General features: G+C 39.4%; 1 protein-coding gene and 1 long non-coding RNA gene across 6 annotated transcripts; one reads left to right on the forward strand and one right to left on the reverse strand.

Moving 5' to 3' along the window:
- The first annotated feature begins 2,162 nt into the window (after positions 1–2,162).
- On the forward strand, positions 2,163–5,731 carry LOC120437438. The gene is made up of 3 exons (XR_005611133.1): positions 2,163–2,423; positions 4,158–4,333; positions 4,505–5,731. It is a non-coding gene; the product is annotated as an uncharacterized LOC120437438 (long non-coding RNA).
- Positions 5,732–11,898: 6,167 nt separating this feature from the next.
- LOC116321308 (NLR family CARD domain-containing protein 3-like) lies at positions 11,899–24,276 on the reverse strand. 5 transcript variants are annotated; one of them, XR_005611131.1, is made up of 12 exons: positions 24,162–24,276; positions 23,603–23,735; positions 22,914–23,033; positions 22,003–22,122; positions 21,573–21,650; positions 19,950–20,089; positions 18,067–19,786; positions 16,001–16,171; positions 15,194–15,367; positions 14,145–14,173; positions 13,917–13,958; positions 11,899–13,550 (listed from the first exon to the last, which is right to left on the reverse strand). XR_005611131.1 is itself a non-coding variant. In XM_039608024.1 (11 exons), the coding sequence occupies exons 1-10, from the start codon at positions 24,184–24,186 to the stop codon at positions 14,158–14,160; spliced, it is 2,784 nt and encodes a 927-aa protein (XP_039463958.1). In that variant the 5' UTR covers positions 24,187–24,276; the 3' UTR covers positions 11,899–13,540; positions 14,145–14,157. The 5 variants fall into 5 exon arrangements, 1 of the variants encoding a protein (XP_039463958.1); XR_005611130.1 differs by having other exon boundaries at positions 18,067–19,801; XR_005611129.1 differs by having other exon boundaries at positions 13,917–13,953; positions 18,067–19,873.
- Between the last annotated feature and the right edge of the window lie 2,717 nt (positions 24,277–26,993).

Here is a 26,993-nt window from a genome sequence, read left to right on the forward strand (position 1 = left end):
TTAAAATGCTTTGTTTCCTCCTCACCTCAGCAGAGCAGCTCCTTCCTTCTCCACAGGAACTTGTATGACTACATTCCCAGTGTGTCAACCAATGATTAGCACAGACTGAAGAGATATATCTTTGCTTAAATGCCACAAATAAGAGCGTGAATATAATTTAAATATCAACTAGACCTGCTAAACACAATCAATTCATTTTTAATTCAACTGACTTTTATTCAAGTAGCACCTAATAACAACAACAGTCATTTCAAAGCAAAAATAACATTAAGACAAACCCATTTGAGTGAGTATTTAGTAACACTTGGAAGGAAACACTCCCCTTTAACAGGAAGAAACCTTCAGCAGTAGTAAGGCCTTTGCACACAGCACATGTGGGGATCTGCTCTAGTATTTTCTATCGATTACACTGCTCAATAATGGTTTCCCACTGCATCAAGGAAAGCACAGTGAAAGCTTGGCAGTGAAAGAAATATTTGAGCATTTATTCTAGCTAGTGGTTGGCAGAGCTCATAAATGTTGACAACAAGGCCGACCTGTTATTTAGAGACGTTGGATTGCAAGGTATTGAATTCTCTCCAGGTTAATTGTCATTACAGGTGAAAAGGGTTTTAAATCCAGACTTTTATGTTTAAAATGATAAAGAGTGCTATGACAGAGTTTATATCTGCTTTTGCTACAAATAAATCATCTTGTATTCTTATTCAAAATTAAATTAAAGTTTGAATCTAATTAATGATGACTGAGAAATACAGTTAAAGTAATAAAATGGTTCTAATACATTATCTTCTGACAAATCTAATGATTTTCTGTGCGTGCGTGTGTGTGTCCGCTTATGTGCTGTCATTGTTTGTACAGGCAGGGAATTCAACCATGGCACAGAGCCCAGATCTTGTCTGAGACCTTTAGTGCTTGGTGAGAATGACTGAGCAAACATTCACACAATGTCTAAATTTAACATGTGTGATTTAACAAAAGAAATTATATTGAGTGTGTTGTCATTCGTAAACAAAGTTTTGAAGAACAAAGTGAGAAAAAAATATTGCTATTTAAATAAATTAAAATGAGATCATGGATCACATGGATGTTCATAAGACTGAGCTAATTGTCAGTCTAATTTAAGTTAAACAGCATACATGGAATTAGACATGAAGTAAAGTATATTCAAATCAGTGTTGGATGTAATGCGTTACTAAGTAACGCGTTAAAGTAATTAAATTACTTTTCCACTGAAAAAGTAGAGTAACTAATGTAGGAATGTTTAGCTTATTTTAGAGTTTAGAAATGTGTTAAGATAGAATGTAGAATTATTGTAGAGACACTGACACTGCCCTGGATATAAATAAAGGCCTGACTGTGTCATGAACTTAGGAGTAGATCTTAGGAGACCCTCCCCCAGTTGAACTGTGAAAGTAAGACAAAGAGGAGTTAATGCTGAGTGGAAATTCCCCAGAGGATACCTGTGTGGGGGTCTCAACATGTAACTTGATAACTGTGGTCTGGAAGGGAGATGGGGTTTTATGACCCCCAGGAAGTCACGTATACAGAGACACACAAACAGTGCTTTAATTCTTACGCACCCACATCCACATGCACACTCACTCACGTGCACTCACATACACACAGGTACGCGCACATAGACATACGGGTATGCGCGCGCACAGGCACTCACGTGCTCGTGCACATAGACACAGACACAGAGTTTGCAGCACATTGTGGGGGATTTATGATGGGGTCGCTGCTATAAAGCTGGGTGGAACTAACAAAGGGGTGAAGATTGTTTCAGAGGGACACCGGCCTCGTCTTCCCTTCTAGAAGTGCATGCTTAAATGAAGATGAATAAAGATGAATAAAGTTTTGTAAAAATAACTACTGAAGTTCCGGTGCCGTTTCTGGATCCCTCGACGAATCAAAGAACCGGGGCGAAACTGATTTCGCAACACTAATTACTGTTCATTTTTAGGTATTTTAATTACAGTTGCTTACAATGTACTTGCGTTACATTGTAAAATAATTAAACTCGCTGTATATCATTATTTAATTTCAATAATTTATCTTCTAAACGTAGAAGTAAACTCTGCCGCTTTAACATCGCTGTAGTGCAGCTGCACGTCATTTCGCGCCAGTTTGCTGCATAGTCGTATTCTACAGCGGATGATGTCGGACTCGGCTGAAGCGAGTGGCTGTTTTATGAAATGGACATATTCCCATCTCTTCACTTTTCTGAAACAAGCAGACAAGAACATTACAGTAATATGCAAGCTATGTCCTGGGGAGAAAAAACTATCGGCCGGTGTTAATAGCGAGAGCATAGACGAACACTTCTGAGTGATCCTTGTTCATCATCCATGGATAACACCGCAGCAACTCCTGCTAAGCAGCAAAACTTGATTTTAGTTCAGCAGCACAGAAAGCGTCTGAAGGTGAGCTTAAAAAAATGATTGCAGGCTACATTGTGGAAGAGATGCTACCGCTGCATACTGTAGAGTCTGCGTCTTTTTAAAAAATTATTTATTATTTATAGAGTTTAATTTCTATTGTTTGCCCACTCAGGGTTTATAGGGATTTTAAGAAGTATTTAATTAAATTAATTATTTAGTAATTAAGTTACTTTTCTGACACAGTAATTAGATAAGTATTTTAAATACAATATTGACTAAGTAATTAGTCATTAGTAATTAATTACTTTTTTAAAGTAACTTACCCAACACTGATTCAAATGTGGTTTGACGTTCATGTGTCTGTATAGTTTGAATTGTTTTTTGTAAGCTTTGGTGCCCTCTTGTAGTCACAGTTGGTACTTGGGAAGCTTGTTATGCAAAGCAGGTTCAGTACAAGTGAAATCTTGGCCCACGTATACTTGGTGTATTGTTGATTTGTGATACATGTATATTGTGAGTAAACTGAGTTACTATTTCAGCTTTGTGGCTACGAATGATTTGTAAATCCATGTGTTATGTGTTGTGGAAAATGTTTCAATAAAACTGCAACCACCTGGATAGTGAGTGTTTTGAAGTGAGGCTTATTAAAAAAAACGCTGCATTAGAAAAATCATTCAGGTCAAACACCAAAATGAATTTGTAAAGAAGGACACCGCCCTGAACTCTTTTATACCCCCACAAACACTATCAAACAAAGTACATTCCACAGCAGATCATATATCCCTATACCTTCAGTCCAGCTCAACCTTGACACCCCCCCCCCACCAAAAAAAAAAAAAAAAAGATGACCACCAGTCACCTCCCTTGAGCAGGGTGCCTGGATGTCTTCAAGTCTACAACAGGCCCTCTGTGAAGGTGCCTTAAACACAAGGCCCACTTGTGATAACATTCCACATGCATACAACTGCAGACTTGAGTGGTCTTGTTGTACTAAAGTGATATGATTAAAATATCTGATCAGTACATAGAATAAAGACGTTTTCCAGTGCATCACACTTTGCATTCCCAGGAAAGGGGAACTTTTGTCAATGCACGATTTCCTGGTGTACTGATTACACTGATGCATGTTTTGGCAGATCTCCGGTTTATAGTAGCAGCAACAATAACGAGACTGGGACAGCTCTGTCTTAACGTGGCGACTCCCTTTATTGCCAAGCAGCAACAACAAACACACACGGCACAACCACCAGAGGGTGCTGCATGAACCAATGAATTAGACCTTACCATAACAATACACACATCAGAGCTCAGAAGAAAGGTTGCTAGGACTGATCAGAGGCAAGTTTAATTTCAAAAGACTACCTGACAGTAGCTTTGATGAAAGCATGGTTTTGTGAAAACTGTGCAAGAAGGAGTTTGCATACCACCGAAGCACTTCAACTTCACGGTACCATCTGAATGCAAAACATGCTGCGAGCACAGAAACTCTGGTAGCTGTTAGCGCTAGCAGTCCGAGTACCAACAAAAGGTGTTGGCAGCCCAAACGTGATGAAATGACTGGCTTCAGGACCAAAATTACTTAGTCAACATCAGACAAACTTGCAAAGTCTCTCACAAAATGGACTGTTCTGCACTGTAGACCACTGTCAGAAAATTGGGGGTTAGAAAATGTGGTAGTCAGCATCATTTGATCCAACTTTCCAACTGCTGTGTTGAAAGACTATTTCAAGTGACATTTATCACACTGAAAAACAAGCAAAATCACATGCATTACAGACAGCCCTGCTAATAAGGAGGAACTACACCAGGAGCAAACAAGACTGGGGCAACAGAAAGAACCACTCATACAAGACGTTCCCACAAGGTGGAATTCAACGCTGGATATGGTTTCTCATCTACAAAAGGATCAAGAGGCTGTTTTTGCTGCTTTAGACATCCAAAAGAACAAGCTGGTAATTGTAACTACATCAGAGCTGGTAAAACTCCAAAAGCTGTCCTTGAGCCATGCCAGTATATAAAACAATTTTTTTAACTTATTGTTAATGTTTCTTCAAAAAGCTTTACAGTTGACAGTTATTGTGTAATAATAATTAATAATTACTTTCTTGAACTGTCTACTACAGGTTTGTGTGCTTCTTGGAGGTGAGACATATGTCTCATGTTCAGTGGTTGAACCTGCTTTCTGCCACCTGGTCTCCGATGACTTAAACTACAATGTGAAATTTAAGACCTATCCCAACGTGCAGCTACACTCAGCCATCAGTGGCTCAAGATAGCTACTGTGCTTGACCCACGCTTTAAGGATTTAAAGTGTCTTGCAAGGGGAGAGCGAGAAGAGGTTTGGACCAGCCTTGAGGCCCTGCTGCAGGAACAGTGCAAAGATGCCACCACAAACGAGACAGCAAAGACAAAGAGCCTCCTCCTTACTCCATTTTCTTCAGAGTCTGATTCAGATGAGGAAGCCCTATGTAACAGGGCCCTGAGTTTGTACAGAGCAGAATACACCATCAACAAGACAGACTGCTTGCTGCAGTTGTGGTCCTGTTGAGCAAGGACCCACCCACAGCTGTCTGTCCTGGCCCACAAATATTTGATTAGTCCTGCTACTTATGTTTCACTTGCAGGTCACATAGTAACAAAAAAAGAGAGCTGCCTTGTGCTCTGAAACTGTGCACAGGCTAATTTGTCTAAATAACTGGCTGAAAAAGAGACAGTAAATAAGCATGGAGGTATTGTGAGGTAATAACAATGGGTTTGTTATTTTTTGCACTAAAATTTTTGATGATCACACTGTTTTAGCCTCATGTACAAAATGATGTTGGCCAAGGTTACTCAGGGTTTATAGGTGAAGCTGCTTAAATAACCTTTTATGTTTCTGCAAAAAAATTTTAGAAGAAAAGCTGCACTCTTTTATTATTATTATTTAAAGACAATACCATATTGAAAATGGACTTAAAGTCTGCCCAATTTTGTCCAGGGCTTAGGGCTGTTCGATATAACGATATATATCAGATGATGATATGAAACATCTATCGTTTCATTTTACGCTATCGTTTGTGTTGTGGTGTTGAAAAATAAACTGTTTACTGCAATATTTTTTCATCGTTTTGATGGTCACTGTAGTGGCTATATTAATTTCTTAAAGTTCTCTCTTTCTCTTATATTTAATATAACCACACTGTGGACGGACAAGCACCTGCTGTCGTTAGCAACAATGACGGTAAAACCATCATGTGTCCGCTTGTTTATTTTCTATATAAACCTTTCACAATAAAGCCCAAGATCCCGTTGAGACTTTTCAAAATAAACTGAATCACGTGAAAGAGAGCAGAGTATTTACCGATGAGACGCAAAAGAGAGCCATCAGGTGCTAAAAAATAAACCTTTCACTCAAACGTTAGAATGGGCTTTTCCCCGCAGCACGCCACAGAATTTACAGAAAATGTTAAATTTTTGTGATTTATATCGTTATCGGAATGATAGATGTGTATATCGGGATATGAGATTTTGTCATATCGCACAGCCCTACCAGGGATCGTAGTTTTGCTTCTCTGTTTTGAAGTGAAATGCAGTTGAAATGCTTTTTTCGCCATAAATTAAAAGAGCTTGAGTTTACAGTATTTGTGTCCATGTCTATTATTTGATTCTGTCAACCACTAAAGCCCTTTTAAATTAACATAAACATTTGTGCTTTGAAGTAAATTTTCTTGCGTGATTAAGTATGATTAATCGAGATTAATTAATTACAAAGCCTCTAATTAATTCGATTAATGTTTTTAATCAAGTCCCACCCCTAATACTGTGAAGGTTTCTATTCGACTGGTCAAATGTGCAAAGGGGTTTCTTTGATTGGTAAATTCTTTAAAGCACGTGTAAACAGTTTAAGGTACCCAATTATCGCAGTTTACGTTTACTGTGTGTGTGTTTCAGGTACTGCACTCTTAAAGACTGAATAAACCAGCATTGCAGCCGTGGGTCATGGTGAGCATCATAGGGAAGGTTGAAGCCGCCCACTGCACCTGTATGGCCGGAGTTGCAGAGACCTGCACCCATGTCGCTGCTCTTCTGTTTAATGTAGAAGCAACAGCACGGATCCGTGGTACAAGGACTGTTACAGATGAACCTGCATACTGGGTTTTGCCGGGTAATATGACCAAAATACAGCCAGAGGTTGGCCATAAGATAGACTTCTCCTCTTCACCTGCCCAAAAAAAGGCTCTTGATCAAAACATAAACAGACCATCCGTAGTGACAGGTAAAAGGAGCCGTCCTCAAAAAAAGAAAAATTCCACCTGCTACTGTGGAGGAGTTGTCACCATTATTGGATACACTGCTGGAACACAGTAAAGCTATAAGTTGTGGGAATGACCCATAACTTTTTATTCTAGGGGGTCTAGATTTATGCCTGAAGAGCATTGCCATGTAAATAATTTGCATTTACTGAATATGTACTTACTAAGTACCACTGTTCAAAAGTTGAATAAAGAAACATACAAATTTGTGCCTTTATTTATTAAAACCACTTTGTAGAACATCACATCAGTTACAGTGTAGAATCCATGTCATTTATAGTTTACAAATGACAAAATGTTTACACAAAATCATGACAGTGTTTACATGATATCATCCACTACTAACACTACTTAATTTACTCTATCTTTTGAAAAATTACCACTATATATACAGCACAAGACTTAATTCAATTCAATTCAATTCAATTTTATTTATATAGCGCCAAATCACAACAAAAGTCGCCTCAAGGCGCTTTATATTGTACAGTAGATCGCACAATAATAAATACAGAGAAAAACCCAACAATCATATGACCCCCTATGAGCAAGCACTTTGGCGACAGTGGGAAGGAAAAACTCCCTTTAACAGGAAGAAACCTCGGGCAGAACCAGGCTCAGGGAGGGGCGGCCATCTGCTGCGACCGGTTGGGGTGAGAGAAGGAAAACAGGATGAAAGACATGCTGTGGAAGAGAGACAGAGATTAATAACAGATATGATTCGATGCAGAGAGGTCTATTAGCACATAGTGAGTGAGAAAGGTGACTGGAAGGAAAAACTCAATGCATCATGGGAATCCCCGGCAGCCTCACGCCTATTGCAGCATAACTAAGGGAGGATTCAGGGTCACCTGGTCCAGCCCTAACTATATGCTTTAGCAAAAGGAAAGTTTTAAGCCTAATCTTGAAAGTAGAGATAGTGTCTGTCTCCTAATCCAAACTGGAAGTTGGTTCCACAGAAGAGGGGCCTGAAAACTGAAGGCTCTGCCTCCCATTCTACTTTTAAATACTCTAGGAACAACAAGTAGGCCTGCAGTGCAAGAGCGAAGTGCTCTAATAGGGTGATATGGTACTACAAGGTCATTAAGATAAGATGGGGCCTGATTATTTAAGACCTTGTATGTGAGGAGCAGGATTTTGAATTCAATTCTGGATTTAACAGGAAGCCAATGAAGGGAAGCCAAAACAGGAGAAATATGCTCTCTTTTCTAGTCCCTGTCAGTACTCTTGCTGCAGCATTTTGGATTAGCTGAAGGCTTTTCAGCGAGTTTTAGGACATCCTGATAATAGTGAATTACAGTAGTCCAGCCTGGAAGTAATAAATGCATGAACTAGTTTTTCAGCATCACTCTGAGACAGGATATTTCTAATTTTAGAGATGTTGCGCAAATGGAAGAAAGCAGTCTTACATATTTGTTTAATATGTGCGTTGAAGGACATGTCCTGGTCAAAAATGACTCAAGGTTCCTCACAGTGTTACTGGAGGCCAAGGTAATGCCATCCAGAGTAAGAATCTGCTTAGATACCATATTTCTAAGATTTTCAGGGCCGAGTACAATAACCTCAGTTTTATCTGAATTAAGAAGCAGAAAGTTAGCGGCCATCCAGGTCTTTATGTCTTTAAGACATTCCTGCAGTTTAACTAATTGGTGTGTGTTACCTGGCTTCATGGATAGATAGAGCTGCGTGTCATCTGCATAGCAGTGAAAATTTATGCTATGTCTTCTAATGATGTTGCCTAGGGGAACCATGTATAATGTAAATAGAATTGGTCCTAGCACTGAACCCTGTGGAACACCATAATTGACCTTAGTGTCTGAAGAGGACTCTCCATTTACATGTACAAATTGGAGTCTATTAGATAGATATGATACAAACCACTGCAGTGCAGTACCTGTAATACCTACAGCATGTTCTAATCGCTCTAATAGGATATTATGGTCAACAGTATCGAATGCAGCACTGAGGTCTAGCAGGACAAGCACAGAGATGAGTCCACTGTCAGAGGCCATAAGAAGATCATTTGTAACCTTCACTAAAGCTGTTTCTGTGCTGTGCTGAGCTCTGAAACCTGACTGAAACGCTTCAAATAAGCCATTCCTCTGCAGATGATCAGTTAGCTGTTTGACAACTACTCTTTCAAGGATTTTTGATATGAAAGGAAGGTTGGAGATTGGCCTATAATTAGCTAAGACAGCTGGGTCTAGAGATGCTTTTTAAGTAAAGGTTTAACTACAGCCACCTTGAAGGCCTGTGGTACATAGCCGATTATTAGAGATAGGTTGATCATATTTAAGATTGAAGCATTAATTAATGGCAGGACTTCTTTGAACAGTTTTGTAGGAATGGGGTCTAAAAGACACGTTGATGGTTTGGAGGAAGTAATTATTGAAGTTAACTCAGAAAGATCGATTGGAGAAAAAGAGTCTAACTTAACATCAATGGTACTAAAAGTAGCTGTAGATAATGTTACATCTGTGGGATGATTATTGGTAATTTTTTCTCTAATGATAAAAATTTTATTTGTGAAGAAGTTCATGAAGTCATTACTAGTTAATGTTAAAGGGATTGTTGGCTCAGTAGAGCTCTGACTTTTTGTCAGCCTGGCTACAGTGCTGAAGAGAAACCTGGGGTTGTTCTTATTTTCTTCAATCAGTGACGAATAGTAAGATGTTCTGGCTTTGCGGAGGGCTTTCTTATAAAGCAGCAAACTATTTCTCCAGGCTAAATGATGATCCTCTAAATTTGTGACACGCCATTTCCTCTCCAGCTTACGAGTTATCTGCTTTAGGCTACGTGTTTGAGAATTATACCACGGAGTCAGGGACTTTGGATTTGAGGCCTTAGTTTTCACAGGAGCTACAGTATCCAGAGTCGTACGTAGTGCAGTGTTCTCCAAAAAAAACTCTTAATAAACGGCTGTGCTCCCGGGCTAACACGGCGGGTAGCAAGACCGAACGGAACCTCTGTCTCCTCTGTTTCCTGAGCTCGCCACAGTATTTTGTCTCTATCTGCCATTCTGCAATTCATCTCATGTAAATAATAACGTGTTTGTGCGTGTGCGTGCACGAGGGAGGGGCGCGAACATTTTTCTTGTAAAACAAAGGGAGCCCTAGCATAAAAATTTGGGAACCACTGCCTTAGAGGATGGGAACCATTTTTAAGGATTGATAAAGCCATCCTCTGTACCTGCTTAGAGTACAGGGAGGCTAAACAAGACAGGGCTCATCTATCAGACGACTGGACCATCTCACTATCTGATTCAGTGAGTTTTTCTCTGTGACAGAGGTCTGAGATGCATCTGATACAGGGATAGTGGGAGGTCTTTGTGCTCACAGTGGAGTTTATGGTTTGAAGAGAGGTGTAGGTAATGTAAACAGCTGCTGTACAGACACCGTCACAAAGTGCTAACTGACACGTTTATCTCTGATTGACTGACATGAAAGTCCTGAGCTAACCATAGTGTGGGAGTCAAATGTCCACCTGAAATTATTTTTTTAAACGACAAATAATAATACAGCTGCATAATGGTGTTTGTTCTGAGCCATGTACACTTGTCAATAATGGAACTGTGTCCTGCCCATTAAACACTCTGTTTACTCTCGTGGGCAGGGCTTTTTCACACTATGCTAAGCAATGATCTGAACAGACTTGTGGTCGGTTTTAGCTGTGATACAAATTTAGTTATTCTTGCACTTTCTTGCACTTTGACTGATGACCTTTAACCTCACTGCTCTGTGTTGTTTCTCTTTTAGACATCATAGCTACGCCTGGACAGGATGTTATTCTGATGTGTCGTGATCCAGTTAACAACTTCACAGGTGTAAAGTGGTCCAGACCTGACCAGGTAGAAGACTATGTCTATTTAGAGCGGGACGGGCACTTTGAGCTACGCAACCAGCATCCATCTTTTCACAACCGAGTGGCTCTAGATGAGCGAGAGAAGAAAGATGGGAATGTTACAACAAATGACACTGGAGCATACGAGTGTCAGGTCTTCATCAATGAATCATATACATTGACCTGCAACTTCACACTGAGTGTTGTTGATCCTCCAGGTGAGTGAGTAGAGTTGAGTGTGTGTGTGATCAGAGGTGAAGCTGCTTCCTGGTTGTTGATGTTTTTTTCTAAAGAGGACCAGAAGTGACGGGCAAAACTGCCCGGTACCCGGCAGAGCCCCTCCCAGCTTTCTTATGCTGAAGCTTGTATCAAAAAAAAGGTTCTTTACTTGAAGTTTTTCAACACAGTCCCCTTTGGTGGAACCTTGTGGCAAAAATTACGAGCTAAGAGCAGCTTGAATCTCCAAGGTAAAATGAGTGCCCACTCTGCAAGGTTCACAAATTATGTATAATATCGTGTGACAATTATGTCACATGACATCATGGCTGGGGACTGAGTGCCCAAAAAAGATCCTAGATTTGATTGTAATCTCTTTATAAGATGGTGTGAAATAACCACAGCAGACCCAGCAAAATGTTTATGCTTTTTAGCCTTTTTATTATTCCAGTTGTTGTTCTTCACACTTGGCTGCAGCTTTACAGCTCACAGTTGAGATACACACAAAAACAAGCAACATTCAGGACCTAGTTTGCTGTTATAACCAGTGGAGGCACGACGAGCTAATGCAGCTCAGGTGTGTCAGCCTCCCCACAGTCACACCACAAACCATGTGCGCCACAGATGGTTTTATAATTTGTAGGAGAACCCCATATGGAAAAGAAATAGAAAAAAAAAATTTAAAAAAGATTTGGCTTATATGATTTACTCATGAAAGTGGCCACTTTCTCATTACTTTCATATATTGTTTTAGTAAGTATCCAAAACATACAAGTTTCATTTATATAATTTTTCAAGGGATCTTATATCTGTTTTCACTCTTGTATGCTTTTCATACAAGACAGATACAAACTTTATAAGATTCATATATATTTAATAGTTACCCTTATTTTCCATAAGGGACACTATTGATCTTGGTGAGATTATGTTGGATTACTGAAGCCAGAGTTTTTTTGTGTGTCTGTTTTACTGTTTTGTTTTATGGGACAAACACATGTTGGTGCTTGGATCTTCTTTTGATCCGCTTTAATGTGAGGAGCTAATGCTGGCAGTTTAAAATAAAAACTTTCAGTCAAAGCATCAACCTCTGAGATTTAAAGTAGGCTTTAACTGAAGTTCTTCATCATTCCACAGAGTGGTGCTGCAACACAGAGATAACCATAAAATGCAGGTTGAGGAGATGATAAACAAATATTTAATGTTTTCTGTACATGTATTTGTCTTACTATTCTCAAATTATATAAATATTTGTTGGTCTACAAACAGACTTTGGTGACAAATGTATTTTGTACACCCTTGCACTTTAACCAAATGTATCTTAAACATTCATTTTAATAACTGTGACAGCAGTAAGGCAATGAACAAAAAACACTGCACTTCACTTGATCCACATATCATCATGCCAATCCTCAGTAAAAGACGCATGATAGCAGGCCTAGAGTTTGCCAAAAGGCACCTGAAGGTCTTGCGGACCATCAGAAACAAAATGAACTGATTGGATGAAACAAAGATTGAACTGTTTGGCCTCAATGCCAAGAGTCACATCTGGAGAAAAGCAGGCATCACCTGGCCAATATCACCCATACAGTGAAGCTACATCATGCTTATAACAAAGGAGTCTCCTCATACTTGAAATTTGATTTCTAAGGGAGAGTGACCATGTGTGACCCAGACAGAGCCCAGACTTTAACCTCGCCAAACAATAAAAAGGAGCTCTGAAAATGGCTGCATACTGCTGCTCCAACCTGAGGCTGTAGGTGCTTTAACAAAGTATTGGACAAAGGCTACAATTACATTTTATTGTTTATATCAATAATATTTTTAAAATAAATGTATAATAATTTCAAGGTTTTTTTTTTTATCTCTTTGTCATTACACTGTGTTGTGTGTAGAGATGAAAATGTATTTGATCCATCTTGAAAAAAGTTAAATGTTCTGAATACCTTCCAGATGGACTGTACTTATTTAACCAAGTATCTGTATTTTCCAAATATTGCAAAAGTACAAAACTGGACTCCCATTTAACACAGTATATATGTGACACACCCTTCTCTGAGCGGTAATATAACACAGCACTGAAAACACACTGCTGGATTGTAATGCAACACCACAAGCAAGACAATGTTAAACAGTGAAATTAGAGTAGTTAAATGAATAAAATGTCTCATAGTAAAATAATAAACAAGGACCTGCACAAGCAAAGTCTGCTTTTTAGTTCCAAGACTAGCTATTGTACCTCAAAAGAGCATCTTGAGGTATAAAACAGGAGGTCAGGAGTCCAAATAACATAGCAGAACTTATTCCAGAGTTTACTGATTCTTGTAAGATAAATGACAACATCTGTGTTTTCAGTCTATATTCAAACTGTGGTCTTCTCAGTGGATCCTTGTGTGTGTAAACAGTGCAATGAAACCTGTATCACAAGATTCTGCTCTGCAACAAATCAAAACTGGGGAACATGTCAGATACTGGGGCAAAATGTCCTTTAGCTGAGAAAGACAAAATTCCAGTACTGATGCACTCACTGGAGTGATAGGAATTATCCAGGAAGCAAAGGCATACACTGAAGTGGAAATTACCTCAGCACACTGTGAGATCGAGGTGTTTAACATCATTCCTGTACTTCATCCACTGGAAAGAGGTTCGGCAATTTCCAAAGCCCTTATCCATAAACCAAAGATTTATATTGGTGTTAAAGCCACACTGTGTTTGTACGTTCAGGAACAGATTCAGGAAGTTTGGGTAGAACCACGGGTTGGGTTGACCACTGATTTCTTTCAGGATGACTCTGCAGGCATCACTGCATGTCTTGATCTATTTAAGACTGAAAAAGATTGTTGCATATGCTTCAAATCATTTTTAGGAAACCAATCATTAATTTTAACAACCGAGAGGAACAGCACATTTACGTCTTTACTCTTAAAATAAACAGACATCCAACGTCTTAGTGAATCATGAAAGAAATAAAGTGATTCTATGCATGTTTGTGTGAGACAACAAGTGCACATGTCACACCAAACATCAGAAATATGGGTACATGTGAATTTAAATATGATTTTTATTTTGTTTTTGTAAACAGGAGTCATTTCATTTCAGGTGTTCATAATATCTATGGCAGCTCATCAAAAGGTCAATAATTAAATTAAAAAGAGTTTAATGTAAAGAATGAAACCTTTTAAGTTAAACTCACCAAATACTGAGATTCTGTATAAATCCATCAAAGCCAGCTGGTCTTCAAACGATTTGAATACAAAAACATCAACAGACATACACATCAATGCAATGTGTTAATGATATATTAGATCTTGAGATATTATTTACGATTCCAATGATTTATCTTAAAATTATCTTTAGTAATCTGGAAGTGACCAGTGAAATACATAAATCAATCCCACTAACAGATCTGAATAATACTCACCTAAGTGCAGCATCTAAACCACAGACACTCTGCAGGAACATGAGGAGACAGGACCAAGAACAGGTAGCAACAAAATAAATTGTTACATCTTTTTGTTAACAAAATGAGAAAAGACTCTATAAAAGTCATACTAAACAAACAACATTAAAACTGACTATAAGTGCATCCAGCAATTGTAATAAACTCCTTTTTGTGTTAAACTGTTATTACTGATCAGTCAGTGTCTCTTGGTGTAACCTGTGATGGAGGTCCAGCAAGAAGTGAGCAGCTTATTGTTGTGAATGTGAGAGAAATAACAAAAATTGCAGTAAACATGATTAGAAAGAATGAACCTGATCTATTGGTTTACAGAATTTAGATAGAGGTGTTTGGTGTTTAGACTCGATGGCCTGTCTCAGTGGAACACAGGCCATCTAATCCCATTCACAGACCAAGCTGTCAAAGGGATTAGATGAGAAACTTAAGGTTTAAGACTTCTTGGCTCAATAGACCTCTAACTGTTTGTCCACCTGGCTGTCTGTTTTCAGGAATCCATTTTCTGTTTCTGAGAACATAATGGCTATAAAATATATATTTACATGTGGTGCATTTGCAGTTAGGAGCGATGCAGATCCAAATTCAGGTCTCTATCAAAAAGTCAGACAGTATACAGAAAGAGCTGCTCTGCTCCTGTTGGTTGTTTTCCACAGAAAGAGGTGGGTGTAGTGCTCATTCCAGTTTGACTTCCACTGACAGTAAAAGGAGTTTCTAACTTGACGTATGCAGACATGGTTAAAAAAAGATCTGTGTATTGTTGTGAACAGAAGCGTGAAATACAGATTCTGGGGACATGTGAAACTAACAATTCATAAGTGTAAGAACACGGGACCTTTAAAAGTGCAGTTCAATGAGGAGTAACTTTGTTCTGTTGTTACTGTGGATCATCACAAAGTCAGCCTGCTACACAGCCGGATTCTCTTTGTATGTGTGATTGTTTGTTCTGCAGACACACTGATAAACAGAAACCAAAGAAATATGTTTCCTTTATACTCTAAGTCAAGTGAACTGACCTTTTAAACTGTAGTTTACAGTGTGGACTCTCCAGGTAATCATACAGCTGTTTCATTCCTGAACCCTCCAGGTTGCATCCTATTAGATCCAGATGTTTCAGGTAGGGGGGGTTGGACTTCAGAGCACTGAGCAGTTCTGAACAGTTCTTCTCTGACAAAGTGCTGTCCTCAAAGCTGAATAAACATCATATGAATTACAAAGTATTCTTTTATTAAATCATCTTTTTCTTATAAGAAACCAAGTGAACGTCTAATGGAGGCACAGACTATTGCAAACTGTACAGATTATTGTCAAGTGCAAACTTGCAGAAAAAAAAACAAAACCCCACACACACGGCAGCAGAATCAACTCTACACACTGATTAAAACTAACCAGATATTACTAAAACCAATATTATAGTATGTAGTTTTAGTACCCAAGCTTGTACCCACACCGCTGGTTTATGTGGTAACATCAGGCCGAAAGGAATTCCCTCACTGAAGCCAGCCACACCTGTCATCCATCAAGCTTCACCGGCTGGTGCTGATCGTCCTCGTCAGTGTTCACTACTTAACAGTGTGGCTGAGCTACAGTCGATGCTGGGTCACTTAGCGACCTGATCAGTACAGCCCTGAGGTAAACCTATCTTTTGCATGTGTCTGTGAGTGTGGCAGATTGATCAGTGTTCACTATTTCACTGTAAATAAACACACTGTCCTGCATTTGAGTCCTGTTTTTTGCCGCGAACGTGACATGCAGTGCATCCTCATCTTCGCTTATTTTTAAACAGAAGTGTTTTACTATTACAGTAAATACAGTTAACTAACCTGAGTGTCTCCAGTCTACAGTTTGGATGCTCCAGATGAGTAAAAAGTTCTTCTGCGTCTTTCTCCAGTCTCACTGATTTCATGTGCAGCTCTCTCAGATGGGAGGGGTCTGAGGTCAGAGCTAAGGCCAAAGATCCACAGCTTTTCCCAAAGACATGAACATCATGAAGTCTGTTTTGACACATATATTAAAAGCATGTTATTATTAAGAAGACACATTATATTTACTTTGTGTGCTCGATGCAACACAACGGGACACTGTCTCTTCTGGCTCAGCTGATCTGATGTTACTAACATGAAACATTTTAATAATTCTCCTCTGTCTCTGTCAGACCTACAGATCTTCAATCTTTCTTTGATTTAATGTGTTACTTGCAGCCACTTTCTGCTTGGCAGCACTGTCCTTAAAACATCTAGTTTTTACCATTTCTTCCTGTACCAAACATGACAATAATATTCAGAAAAAGCACGTTGGAAACTATTTATCAGTCTATTTTTTCCTGGCCTATCAACACATTTTAAAAACTGGTAAATATTTTGAATTCTTCACTTGAAATAGAGATGCAGTTAGGGTGTGTCTTCTTTACATTTCATTGTAATATTTCATGTGATTTGGTACTGTGTCCCTCAACTCCAGAGTGCTAAAATAAAAAGTTGAACTCAGGAGTAAAAATCAAAAAGACTGAGGTGTCAGTTTTTGGCTACGTTCACACTGCAGGTCTTAATGCTCAATTCCGATTTTTTGATCAAAGTGTGAACGCTCAAAGCGGCCCGCATGCGCAAAAGAAGACGTCACACACAACGCGCTCTGTTTAGACCCAGACCAAACAGTATTGTTTGACTGATGGCCTTAATATAAAGACTTGTTTCGTACTTTACGTTTCCCAATTTGCTTTAAGTTTTAAAGTTATTTTGTTATTTACATATGGCCTAAAAATTATCCTTATTGCTGTTTTAGAGGAGCGGTGCTTCAAAGGATAGTTTCAGATTTCTGTCAGAATCTGCAGATTATACAGTACAAATAAAATGTTCACGTTTCTCCAACGTTGTCTTCCCAACGGTTTCACTGACATCTACACTGGATGGCCAGGAAGCGTTCGCTATGTCTTCTCCGGCGCTGATAACTGGCGTCTGTCTTGTGTCAGTGACGTAAAAGATGGATTTAATGCGACATGACTGTTTACACAGCAGTCGCTTTCAAAAACATCAGATATGTATCGGATTCAGTACCACATACGAAAGTGACCCAGATCGGATTTGAAAATATCGGATTTGTGCCGTTCACACTGTCATACCAAGATCAGATACGGGTCGCATAGGGTCGGAAAAATCGGATTTGATGTGCTTTCGCCTGCAGTGTGAACGTAGCCTTAGTCTCTGTGGCAGGGTGTGGTTTGTGGCTCAGCTGCAGGGGACGGAGGAAGTCTGGCTGTCAAAGCTGATATCCATTATGCTAACCATGCTTTCCCTATTTCAGTAGCTGCTGAGGCCTGAAAGAGGAGTGAGAGTTGAACAACAGGACAGAGCTGTGTGTGGTACAAAGATGAACTGAAGTGTGCAGCTGGAAAGCTGCTAAAAGCAAACTGGTTAAAACACTTTGTAAAGAAACAAGCACTGATCTTTTAGTGCTGTGTGCGTGAAAGCTGTGTGCTTCCTATCACAGTCTCATATGATTAATTTCTGACCACTCACTGTGATGTTATCAAGATTTACATCGATGTTATTATCACTGACTGTACTGAAGAACCTGAATGATTTAATTTCTATTGTTGAGAGTTAATCACTGACAACATTCCATTACTTTCACATTTGGCCACAGTGGCTGTTTCAGCTGAAGATATAGATGTATATAAATTAAATCCTCCAAATAATTTTCTATTAAAAAAAACATTTTTAGTGTTTGCAATACCTCAGCAACATTTCTGACAAAATAACTGACATGTAATGTTTAGAATAAATAACTGGAATAGTGTAATAAGAGCAATGGTGTTGTTTAGTGAGAGTAATTTTAGGAATTAAACTATTGATCTACACTGATTTATAATGTTAATCACACTTGGACTCACCGAGCCTTTCTGCAGTTCACCACAGCTGGAAGCAGGCTCCATCGTCCATCCCGTGATGTGTTGTACTTCTGCAGATCAAACTCCTCCATAACGTTCTCTGACATCATCAACATATGTGCCAAAGCTGTGCACTCGATTTCAGAGAGTTTCTTCTCTGACGTGTTCTGTGACTTTAGAAACTCTTGGATCTCCTGATGTACTAAGATGTCATTCATCTCCATGAGACAGTAAAGAATGTTTATGCATCTTTCAGGACACTTGCCTTCACTGCTAATCTTCTTCAGGTTGTTGATGACTCTCTGGATGATTTCTGGACTGTTCTCTGTCTGACCCAGCAAACCTCCTAAGAGTCTCTGGTTTGATTTCATAGAGAGGCCATGAAGGAAGCGCACAAACAGTTCCAGGTGGCTATTCGGAACTTTCAAGGATTCTTCCATGGCTCTGCTTAGAAAATCTTCCAGAGATGAGATATCTTTCAAAGATATCTTATTTCCTTTATCGTCCTCAGTAAAGAAGTCCTGCATCACCTCTGTCTTCCTGTTGGTGTAACAGTGGAACATGTAGACTGCAGCCAGAAACTCCTGAACACTCAGATGAACAAAGCAGTAAACTGGTTTCTGGAAGATCACACACTCTCTTTTGAGGATCTCTGTACAAACTCCAGAGTACACAGAGGCCTCTGTGACATCCAGACCACACTGCTCCAAGTCTTCTTGGTAGAACAGGATGCTTTTTTTCTGCAGATGTTCAAATGCTAGCCTCCCCAGCTTCAGAAGAACTTCCCTGTCAGCACTGATGAACTCTTGCTGATTCATCTCTTGTCCCTTGTGGTACTTTTGCTTTTTCTTTGTCTGAACCAGCAGGAAGTGTGAGTACATGTCAGTCAGGGTCTTGGGCAGCTCTCCTCTCTGCTCTGTAGTCAACATGTGCTCCACAACTGTAGCAGTGATCCAGCAGAAGACTGGGATACTACACATAATGTAAAGGCTCCTGGATGTCTTTAAGTGGGAGATGATTCTGCTTGACAGCTCTTTATTTCTGAATCTCCTCCTGAAGTACTCCTCCTTCTGAGAGTCAGTGAAGCCTCGAACTTCTGTCATCCTGTCAACACATGTGGGAGGAATCTGACTGACTGCTGCAGGTCGGGAAGTTATCCAGATGAGAGCAGAGGGAAGCAGATTCCCCTCGATGAGATTTGTCAGGAGCTCACTGATGGTTGACTTCTGTGTGACATTAGACACAAGCTTCCTGTTGGTGAAATCCAACAAAAGTCTGCTTTCATCCAGGCCGTCAAAGATGAACAAAAGATTACACACAGTGAGCTTCTCTGCTGTGACGCTCTGTAATCTTGGATAGAAAACATGGATCAGCTCCAGGAGACTGTACTGCTCATCTCTGACCAAGTTCAGCTCCCTGAATGAAAGCAGAACCACCGCACTGATGTCTTGGTTTTCTAAGCCCTCTGCCCAGTCCAGAGTGAACTTCTGCACCAAGAAGGTTTTTCCAATGCCAGCAACACCATATGTCAGAACCACTCTGATGGGTCTCTGTTGGTCAGCTAACACTTTAAAGATGTCCTTGCTGCTGATTGGTGTTTCACGGTGGATCTTCTTACAAGTGCTCTCCACCTGCCTCACCTCATGTTGGAAGTGTACTGCTTCACTCTGCTCCTCTGTGATGTAGAGCTCAGTGTAGATCAATCTGAGGAGGGCTCCAATTCCTGTTTTATCAGTTCCTTCAATCACACGTTCATATCGTGTCCTCAGAGTGACTTTTAACGCATCTAAACATTTTTCTAGATCAGTATCTGTTGAAAAAATGGAAAACAATTAAACAAGAGAGCAAGAAAACTTAAGTTTTTGTTTTTGCACAGCAGCTCTTACTGGTTGTCTGCTGAGAAGTTCTGGTTCCAGACTTGACTCCACATTGGGGACAGAAGTCTGTAGATGAATCCTTCAGGACATCCTGATGCAACGCACAGCAGGACACCGGCTTCTCCACAAAGAAATTCCTCTTCTTCTCTCTGTGGACACAAACAAAAATTATTCTGACCAAAGAAAAGCAGTAAAAACATTTGTAGACATCATGCAAACACCTGTTTCTGTGGTAGGTTTATAGTAGTGGGCATGATCCAGGTTCATAACTGAATACTCAAGGATAGTCTCTATAAAACCTGCAGCCTCTCATCCAACATCACAAACCTCTACCTTTGCCTTCATCTTCACCTCCTCTGGTCTCTAGTTCATCTCTTAAACCTGTTTGTCTGCTGTGTTCAGGATTTCCCTCTCATTTTGTTCACATTAATTCTCCACTTTCTGGAGTCTTCTGAGTTCAGCTATGGTTCCCACACTGCTCAGAGAAGCTAGCAATCCACCTGGTTTCCACGTGTTTGGTCACACACAGTCCCACACTGTTCCCTCTAAGCTGAGCGCGTGAGCAATCGCACACTGCAGACACAGTCTCCACACACAGAAAATCAGTGAAATTAAAATAAATACATGTATTTACTTTCATTTCAATTCACGCTGGATTTTTTTTTGCGCAGTGCAGATGTGTGCAGAGACTGTGTCAGCAGCGTGCGATTGCTCACGCGCTCAGCTTAGAGGTAACACTGCTCCACAATCTGCTCTGGTTTTGCTTCCTCTTCTTAAAGCAGTACAGTTATATTAGTAGGGTCTCTGCCATACATGATCACATATCTGAATTCAAAAAGAATCAGATAGTCGACTAGAACACAAATATCACTGCAAACATTAGGACCTAACAACATCAGCTGTTAATCATGGCAGAACTCAGGTGGTGAGGGTGGGTAGATGTGTCTCTAACAGCATCAGCATCAACACAGGAGCACCCCAGGGATGTGTCCTCTCGCCACTGCTCTACTCTACTTTGATACAGATACTGAAGGACCCGTCCCTTCCTGGCAACAAACTGTTCCAACTTCTGCAATCCGGTAGAAGGTTCTGCATCATCCGGGCAAGGACAAAGAGGCTCTAGAGCAGCTTCTATCCCCAAGCCATCTGGGACCTAAACCATAACATCACAGATCGCCTCATGTGTGTTATGTCCAGTTTTACTTCCTCTGTCTAACTAACCAAGGGAACCAGTCTACTCTGAGGTGTTGCATCTGGGCTGTATTTAAGCCCTTTGTTTATTTCTTTGTAATGTTGTGATCTCCCTCGGGGCTGTGTGTTTTTCCTTGTGTTTAGTTCTAAGGTTGGGGTAAAAGCCTTAAGAATATCTATCTATCTATCTGTGTATCTGTAAAATTTAGTCCATTCATTCGAGACTATGTTTAGCCTCGATCTTTTAAGAATGGTGTCTTTAATATTTGCAATTTTTTTTTTTAATGTTTGTAATTTCATTCCTACCAATCTCTGATCTGCTTCAGAGGAGTATAAGCACAATTCAGTAACTCCATCCCTGCGAACTCCTTTGAAACAATACGAAATACTCGAAAACTAAAAGCATCTTCACTCAGTTTATAGCCAAAATCAGCCTCTTACTTTGTGCCTGAAGGTCCAGGTTCATGACTGAAGACTGGAGGATACTCTCTGGACATGTCACTGTTCATGGACACAGAGCTGAAACGTAATGGAAAACAAATATTAGGAGTTCAAACTCATAATACAGGCTGAAAGTAACACAGCTATGTCAGTGGTTGTTTGAGGAAAAACACTGTATATGACTGTTTTAATGGTTAAAAGGCTTTTCATAAAGACTATATTATGTTACTAAAGCTTATTGTATCCACTCACCATTTTCATATTGTTTGTAAATAAAGACAGTCTCTTAATTACTACAAAACTTCATAGGAAAACATTTCAATGGGTTATACACAAGTCAAGGACCCTTGCAGACCCCTTTGAAATAATGTGAAAGACTCGAAAACTAAAATCATCTTCACTCAGTTTATAGCCAAAATCAGTCTCTTACTGTGTGCCTGAAGGTCCAGGTTCATGACTGAAGACTGGAGGATGATCTCTGGACATGTCACTGTTCATGGACACAGAGCTGGATCCTGGAAACTCTGCTCGGTGTTTGTGTTGTTTATGTCTTCAAACACAAACATAGAGTGATGCACAGATTATTCTTCTGTTGTTGATCATTGAGCTGCTTCTCTCTCTGTGTCAGATTTATGAGGCTATACAACTCTCTTACAACTGCTCTAATTTATGTAGGACAAGCTATCGGCAGGTTAATCTTTTTAAATCGTTTTAGAATCCCCAACTAATATTTTTGACTTTGGATTTCCATTTAGATTTTTCTGTTATATACACAAATAATCTTTCTCTCATCAGTATTTAGTAATGCTAACATTAGTTACCAGCACAAAGAGTCACAGGAAGCTGGTTAACCAACTTGCCATGTTTACAGGGATTAATCAGTCTAGCTGTGAGCACATTCACATAAAGGCAGTTGGCAGCATCAAACCAATCAATCACAAATAAGTGTACTGGTAGTACAACAGTTATTTTATAAAGGGACATAAAACTGCAAAACTTAATGGAAAACAAATATTAGGAGTTAAAACTCATAATACAGGCTCAAAGTAACACAGCTATGTCAGTGGTTGTTTGAGGAAAAACACTTTATATGACTGTTTTAATGGTTAAGAGGCTTTTCATGAGGACTATATAATGCTACTACAGCTTATTGTATCCACTCACCATTTTCACATTGTTTGTAATAAAGACAGTCTCTTAATTACTACAAAACTTCATAGGAAAACATTTCAATGGGTTATACACAAGTCAAGGACCCTTGCAGACCCCTTTGAAATAATGTGAAAGACTCGAAAACTAAAAGCATCTTCACTCAGTTTATAGCCAAAATCAGTCTCTTACTGTGTGCCTGAGGGTCCAGGTTCATGACCGAAGACTGGAGGATACTCTCTGGACATGTCACTGTTCATGGACACAGAGCTGGATCCTGGAAACTCTGCTCTGTGTTTGTGTTGTTGATGTCTGTAAACACAAATAATGAATCAAGAACAGATTATTCTTCTACATGCGCCTGTTGTTGGGCATTCAGCTGCTTCTCTCTCTGTGTCAGATTTAGGAGACTGAAAAACTCAATTTTCTGTCTACTACTGTAATTTCTGTAGGGCAGGCTGTCGCCAGGGTAATCATTTTTAACTCACTTTCAGATCTTCATTTAATATTTCAGAGCTTTCCATTTAGATTTTTCTGTTATATAAGCAAATAATCTTTCCCTCATCAGTATTAAATCATCTTAACATCAGTTACCAGGATAAGGAGTCACAGGAAGCTGGTTAACCAACTCACAGCTTGTATTATGTTCATTTATAAAATAAAATACAAAACTCAATGGAAAACAAATATCAGGAAGTCAAACACATAATACAGACTGAAATACATAATATAGCCGTGTCAGTGGCTGTTTGAGGAAAATCACTTGATATGAATGTTTTAGTGCTTTAAGAGCTTTTTTCAGAAAGACTTTACTATGTTACTAAAGTTTGTCCTCTCCTTTCGCCATTTTCAAATTGTTTATAATAGACACAGTTTCTTACTTTTTGCCTGATGATCCAAGTTCATGCCTGAAGACTGGATGATAATCTCTGAATTTGTCACTGTTCATGGACACAGAGCTGGATCCTAGAAACGCTGCTATGTTCCCCTCCAAAACACTCATCTTTAGGCTTCCTGGGAGAGAAACAAGGAACACTGACTGTGAGCACGGCAGAAAAAAACATCATAATATTTTTAGAGAAGGCCATAACTGGCCGAACAAGAAACACAGCACACACACACAGTTAGCTTGTATTAAACCCAGCTGACCCTTTACCTCATCAATTAATAGATACTTTACTCTCTTACAGCTCACTGAGAGACAGCTAACTCAGCACAAGAAGTTAAAAGGTCAGTCTCACCATTAACCAAAGATATAGTTTCATCCATCATGTTTTGTTCTTTTTCGTTCTTTATGGTGCAACAAACTCAAGTACAGAAATAGACCATAACAATTTCCAGATTTTTGGTTCCACCTTGAGAAACATTAATATAATATTTTCCAGTAAGAAATAGTTTTGCTATTATTCCGACACCCCATAAATGCTCAGTAACACTCACCTTTTTTTTCACTCGTCTGCTTCATGACTGTAGAAACTGAAATTACAGTACTTTGTTTTCTCCTCACCTCAGCAGAGCAGCTCCTCCCCTCTCCACAGGAACTTGTATGACTACATTCCCAGTGTGCAAGAGAGATCTTTGCTTGAAAACAACAAATGTGAATGTATCTTAAATATAGACTAGACCTCCTACACACTATCAATTAATATTTAATTCAATTCCCTTCTAGCATCTAATAACAACAGCGTTCATCTCAAGGCACTTTATATTGTAAGGTAAAGACCCTACAATAATAAAGGAAAGAAATAACAAAAAACTCAAAAATGACATCAAGACAAACTTATTTGAGCAAAGGAAGGTAGGAAGGAAACTCTCCCTTTTAACGGAAAGAAACCTCCAGCAGTATTAAGGCACATAGGATAGAACATTCTAGAATATTCCATGTGCTGCACATTAACAACTCCCCACTGTGTCAATGAAAGCAAAGCAAAAGCATGCCAGTAAAGAGTACTTGCCCATTCTGTGCATTCTGTGACGTACCTTTGTGTAACCAGTAGAAAAACAGCCATGCTAAATTTAGCCACACAATGAACAAAACAATGCAAACATGGAAAAGTTGATTCTGTGCATATCCAAGTTCAGTGAGTTTTATGACTGAAGTGTAAGTGCAAATAGGCACCATCAGAAGAAAGTAGTGTCGTGGAATTGACAGACACTGCACTAGTAGGGATAGTTTCAAAGCTTTATGGATGACAGATTCATGTTTTCAAATGACAGCGAGCAGACACTTCTAGTACATGCACAGGGGGTGCAAAGAATGGCATACAGTGTCCATGTGGTGTGACAGTGTGTGGTATGTGAGAATACAAGATAAAGATGCAGAGGTAGGAGGAGATTTAAACAAAAAGTGACATTTTTTATTGAGCACATGAAGCTCAATAATCCACAAACAAGAGTGAAACACCAAAAATTACAAAAAGGAATTAGGTTCAACCTGAACTGGGAATGAATATAAGGAAATGGGAGCATGAATACTGAGAGAAGCAGGGTGAAGGAGAATGAGAAGTGGAACAGGAACATAACAAAAACAATTCCATTTTCTTTTTCTTACAGCTCTATAACCAGGTGGACAAAGAGTTGTTGAGCCAAGCAATCTTTGGTGAAATCTTTGCAAAGAAAATTCTGTATTCATAACCATCCCACAGATGTATCATTACATACAGCTACTTTCAATATTGAAATAAAGCTTATGCCAAAGTTCAATACAGAAGATCTGTGGTCTCACAACTGTCCGCTCCCAGGTGCTGCTGGATAAATAATCTTGATATGTGTGTTTTCAGGTTGGTACACTGAGAAATTACTGAAGAATCTACCTCTGCAAGCTAACCATTTAACCACTATTTCAGTAACCATTTGCAGATGCGACTGTTTCTTGTAGTCCAGTTTCTGGTTTCCATGGCATCGTAAGAGGAAAAAACAGGAACTATGTTGGTTTTTTTTAAAAGGTCATAATGTGCCGGTACTGTGATTGTGTGTATTTATTTTCAACATTGGGGCACTGAACACTTGACAGATGTACTATATGTTGTAGTTTCTGTTGAGAAAATGCTAACATGAATGTAGAAAAAGGAGCTTTAATCATGAAAATAGACTGAGTGAAGGTTTAAAGGCTGATTTAAATCTTTTAGCTTTGGAATATATGTTGTAAGAAAAGTTCCTTCAATTAAAAACAGCTTCCTCCCACTCATCTCCATTCAATTGCAGGTCATCAGTGAGCTTTCTTCTTGCATCTGTTTCAATTCTGCTTCAGTCCATATTAGTGTGCTTGCTCAAATCAAGTTTTCCTAAACTGTGGTTCTGCCTTACTTTTTCTAAGTCAATTAAGTCTAAATTTCTTCTTACTTCCGCTGCCAGCTGTCAGCCTCATTATGGCCTCTGTGCTCTCCACCAGCCTCCGCCAGAGAGATCTGCTCTCTGTCAACCATCAGTGGCCCCGAGCCTTATTGTAGGCTCTTCTCTCTCCTACCTCTTCATCTTTCTTCATCCTTAGTAAGCTCTCTGTTCTCTGTTGGTGATCAACTACCCAAGCCTAAATTGGGCTCTTCACATTCTCATTTTCAACCTTCTGCAGGCACTCTGTCCTGACAGCCAACAACAGCCCTGTGCCATCGTGGCTCTTATCTCCTTTCTGCATCTTTTAGGCTCCATGGCTCTCTGCTGGCTATCTGCAGCCCTGAGCCTTAATGCAAGCTCTAACTCTCCGCTGGCCTTTACCAAACCTCAACCCTTTCACTCTCTCTGTTGGCCCTTCTAATCAAATAGCAAACGTGTCACGCCATGCTGGCTCTTTAGGCAGACTGTTCCTTAAGCCATGGGGTTTTTTTTGTGTGTGTGCAGAGATACAGTAAATTATTTCTTATATGTATGTATAAATTATATTCTTTCTAATATGAGTGTTGGCTATAAAGAGGATAATGAAAGAGAGACCTTATGAAACAGAACATATACCCGCATGTTTTTTACTGAACCAAAAGCTGTTGAACTGCATTCCAGTCATGCTAGGACATGTTCACTGAGTGTGGGTCAGAGATTTTTATTTTATTTTCATTTTTAAATTCTGCCCATTCTGGTAGCTTTTGCAATCAGAATCGTGATCTGAATACACTGTTGTACCAAACACATTTTGCTTTTCAAAGATCAGCGCTATAAACTCTCCATAGGCTCCTCTTGTTCAGATTTTTTTACCTGTTTATTTCTTAATTTCAATTTATTTTATTGCAGTTATGTGGTATGTGGTATACAGTATCACAATGACTAAGGCAGGAGAGACAG

The sequence above is a fragment of the Oreochromis aureus genome, linkage group 3 (assembly GCF_013358895.1).
Source record: "Oreochromis aureus strain Israel breed Guangdong linkage group 3, ZZ_aureus, whole genome shotgun sequence".
Lineage (NCBI taxonomy): Eukaryota > Metazoa > Chordata > Actinopteri > Cichliformes > Cichlidae > Oreochromis > Oreochromis aureus.

Excerpts from the sequence above, each read along its gene's own strand:
- LOC116321308 (XM_039608024.1), bottom strand. The coding sequence starts at position 24,186 with ATGAAGCAGACGAGTGAAAAAAAAG. Across the intron at positions 20,090-21,572 it reads CCTGGACCTTCAGGCACAAA|AGAGAAGAAGAGGAATTTCT; the intron begins GTAAGAGGCTGA and ends TTGTGTCCACAG. Across the intron at positions 19,874-19,949 it reads AACTTCTCAGCAGACAACCA|ATACTGATCTAGAAAAATGT; the intron begins GTAAGAGCTGCT and ends TTTTTTCAACAG.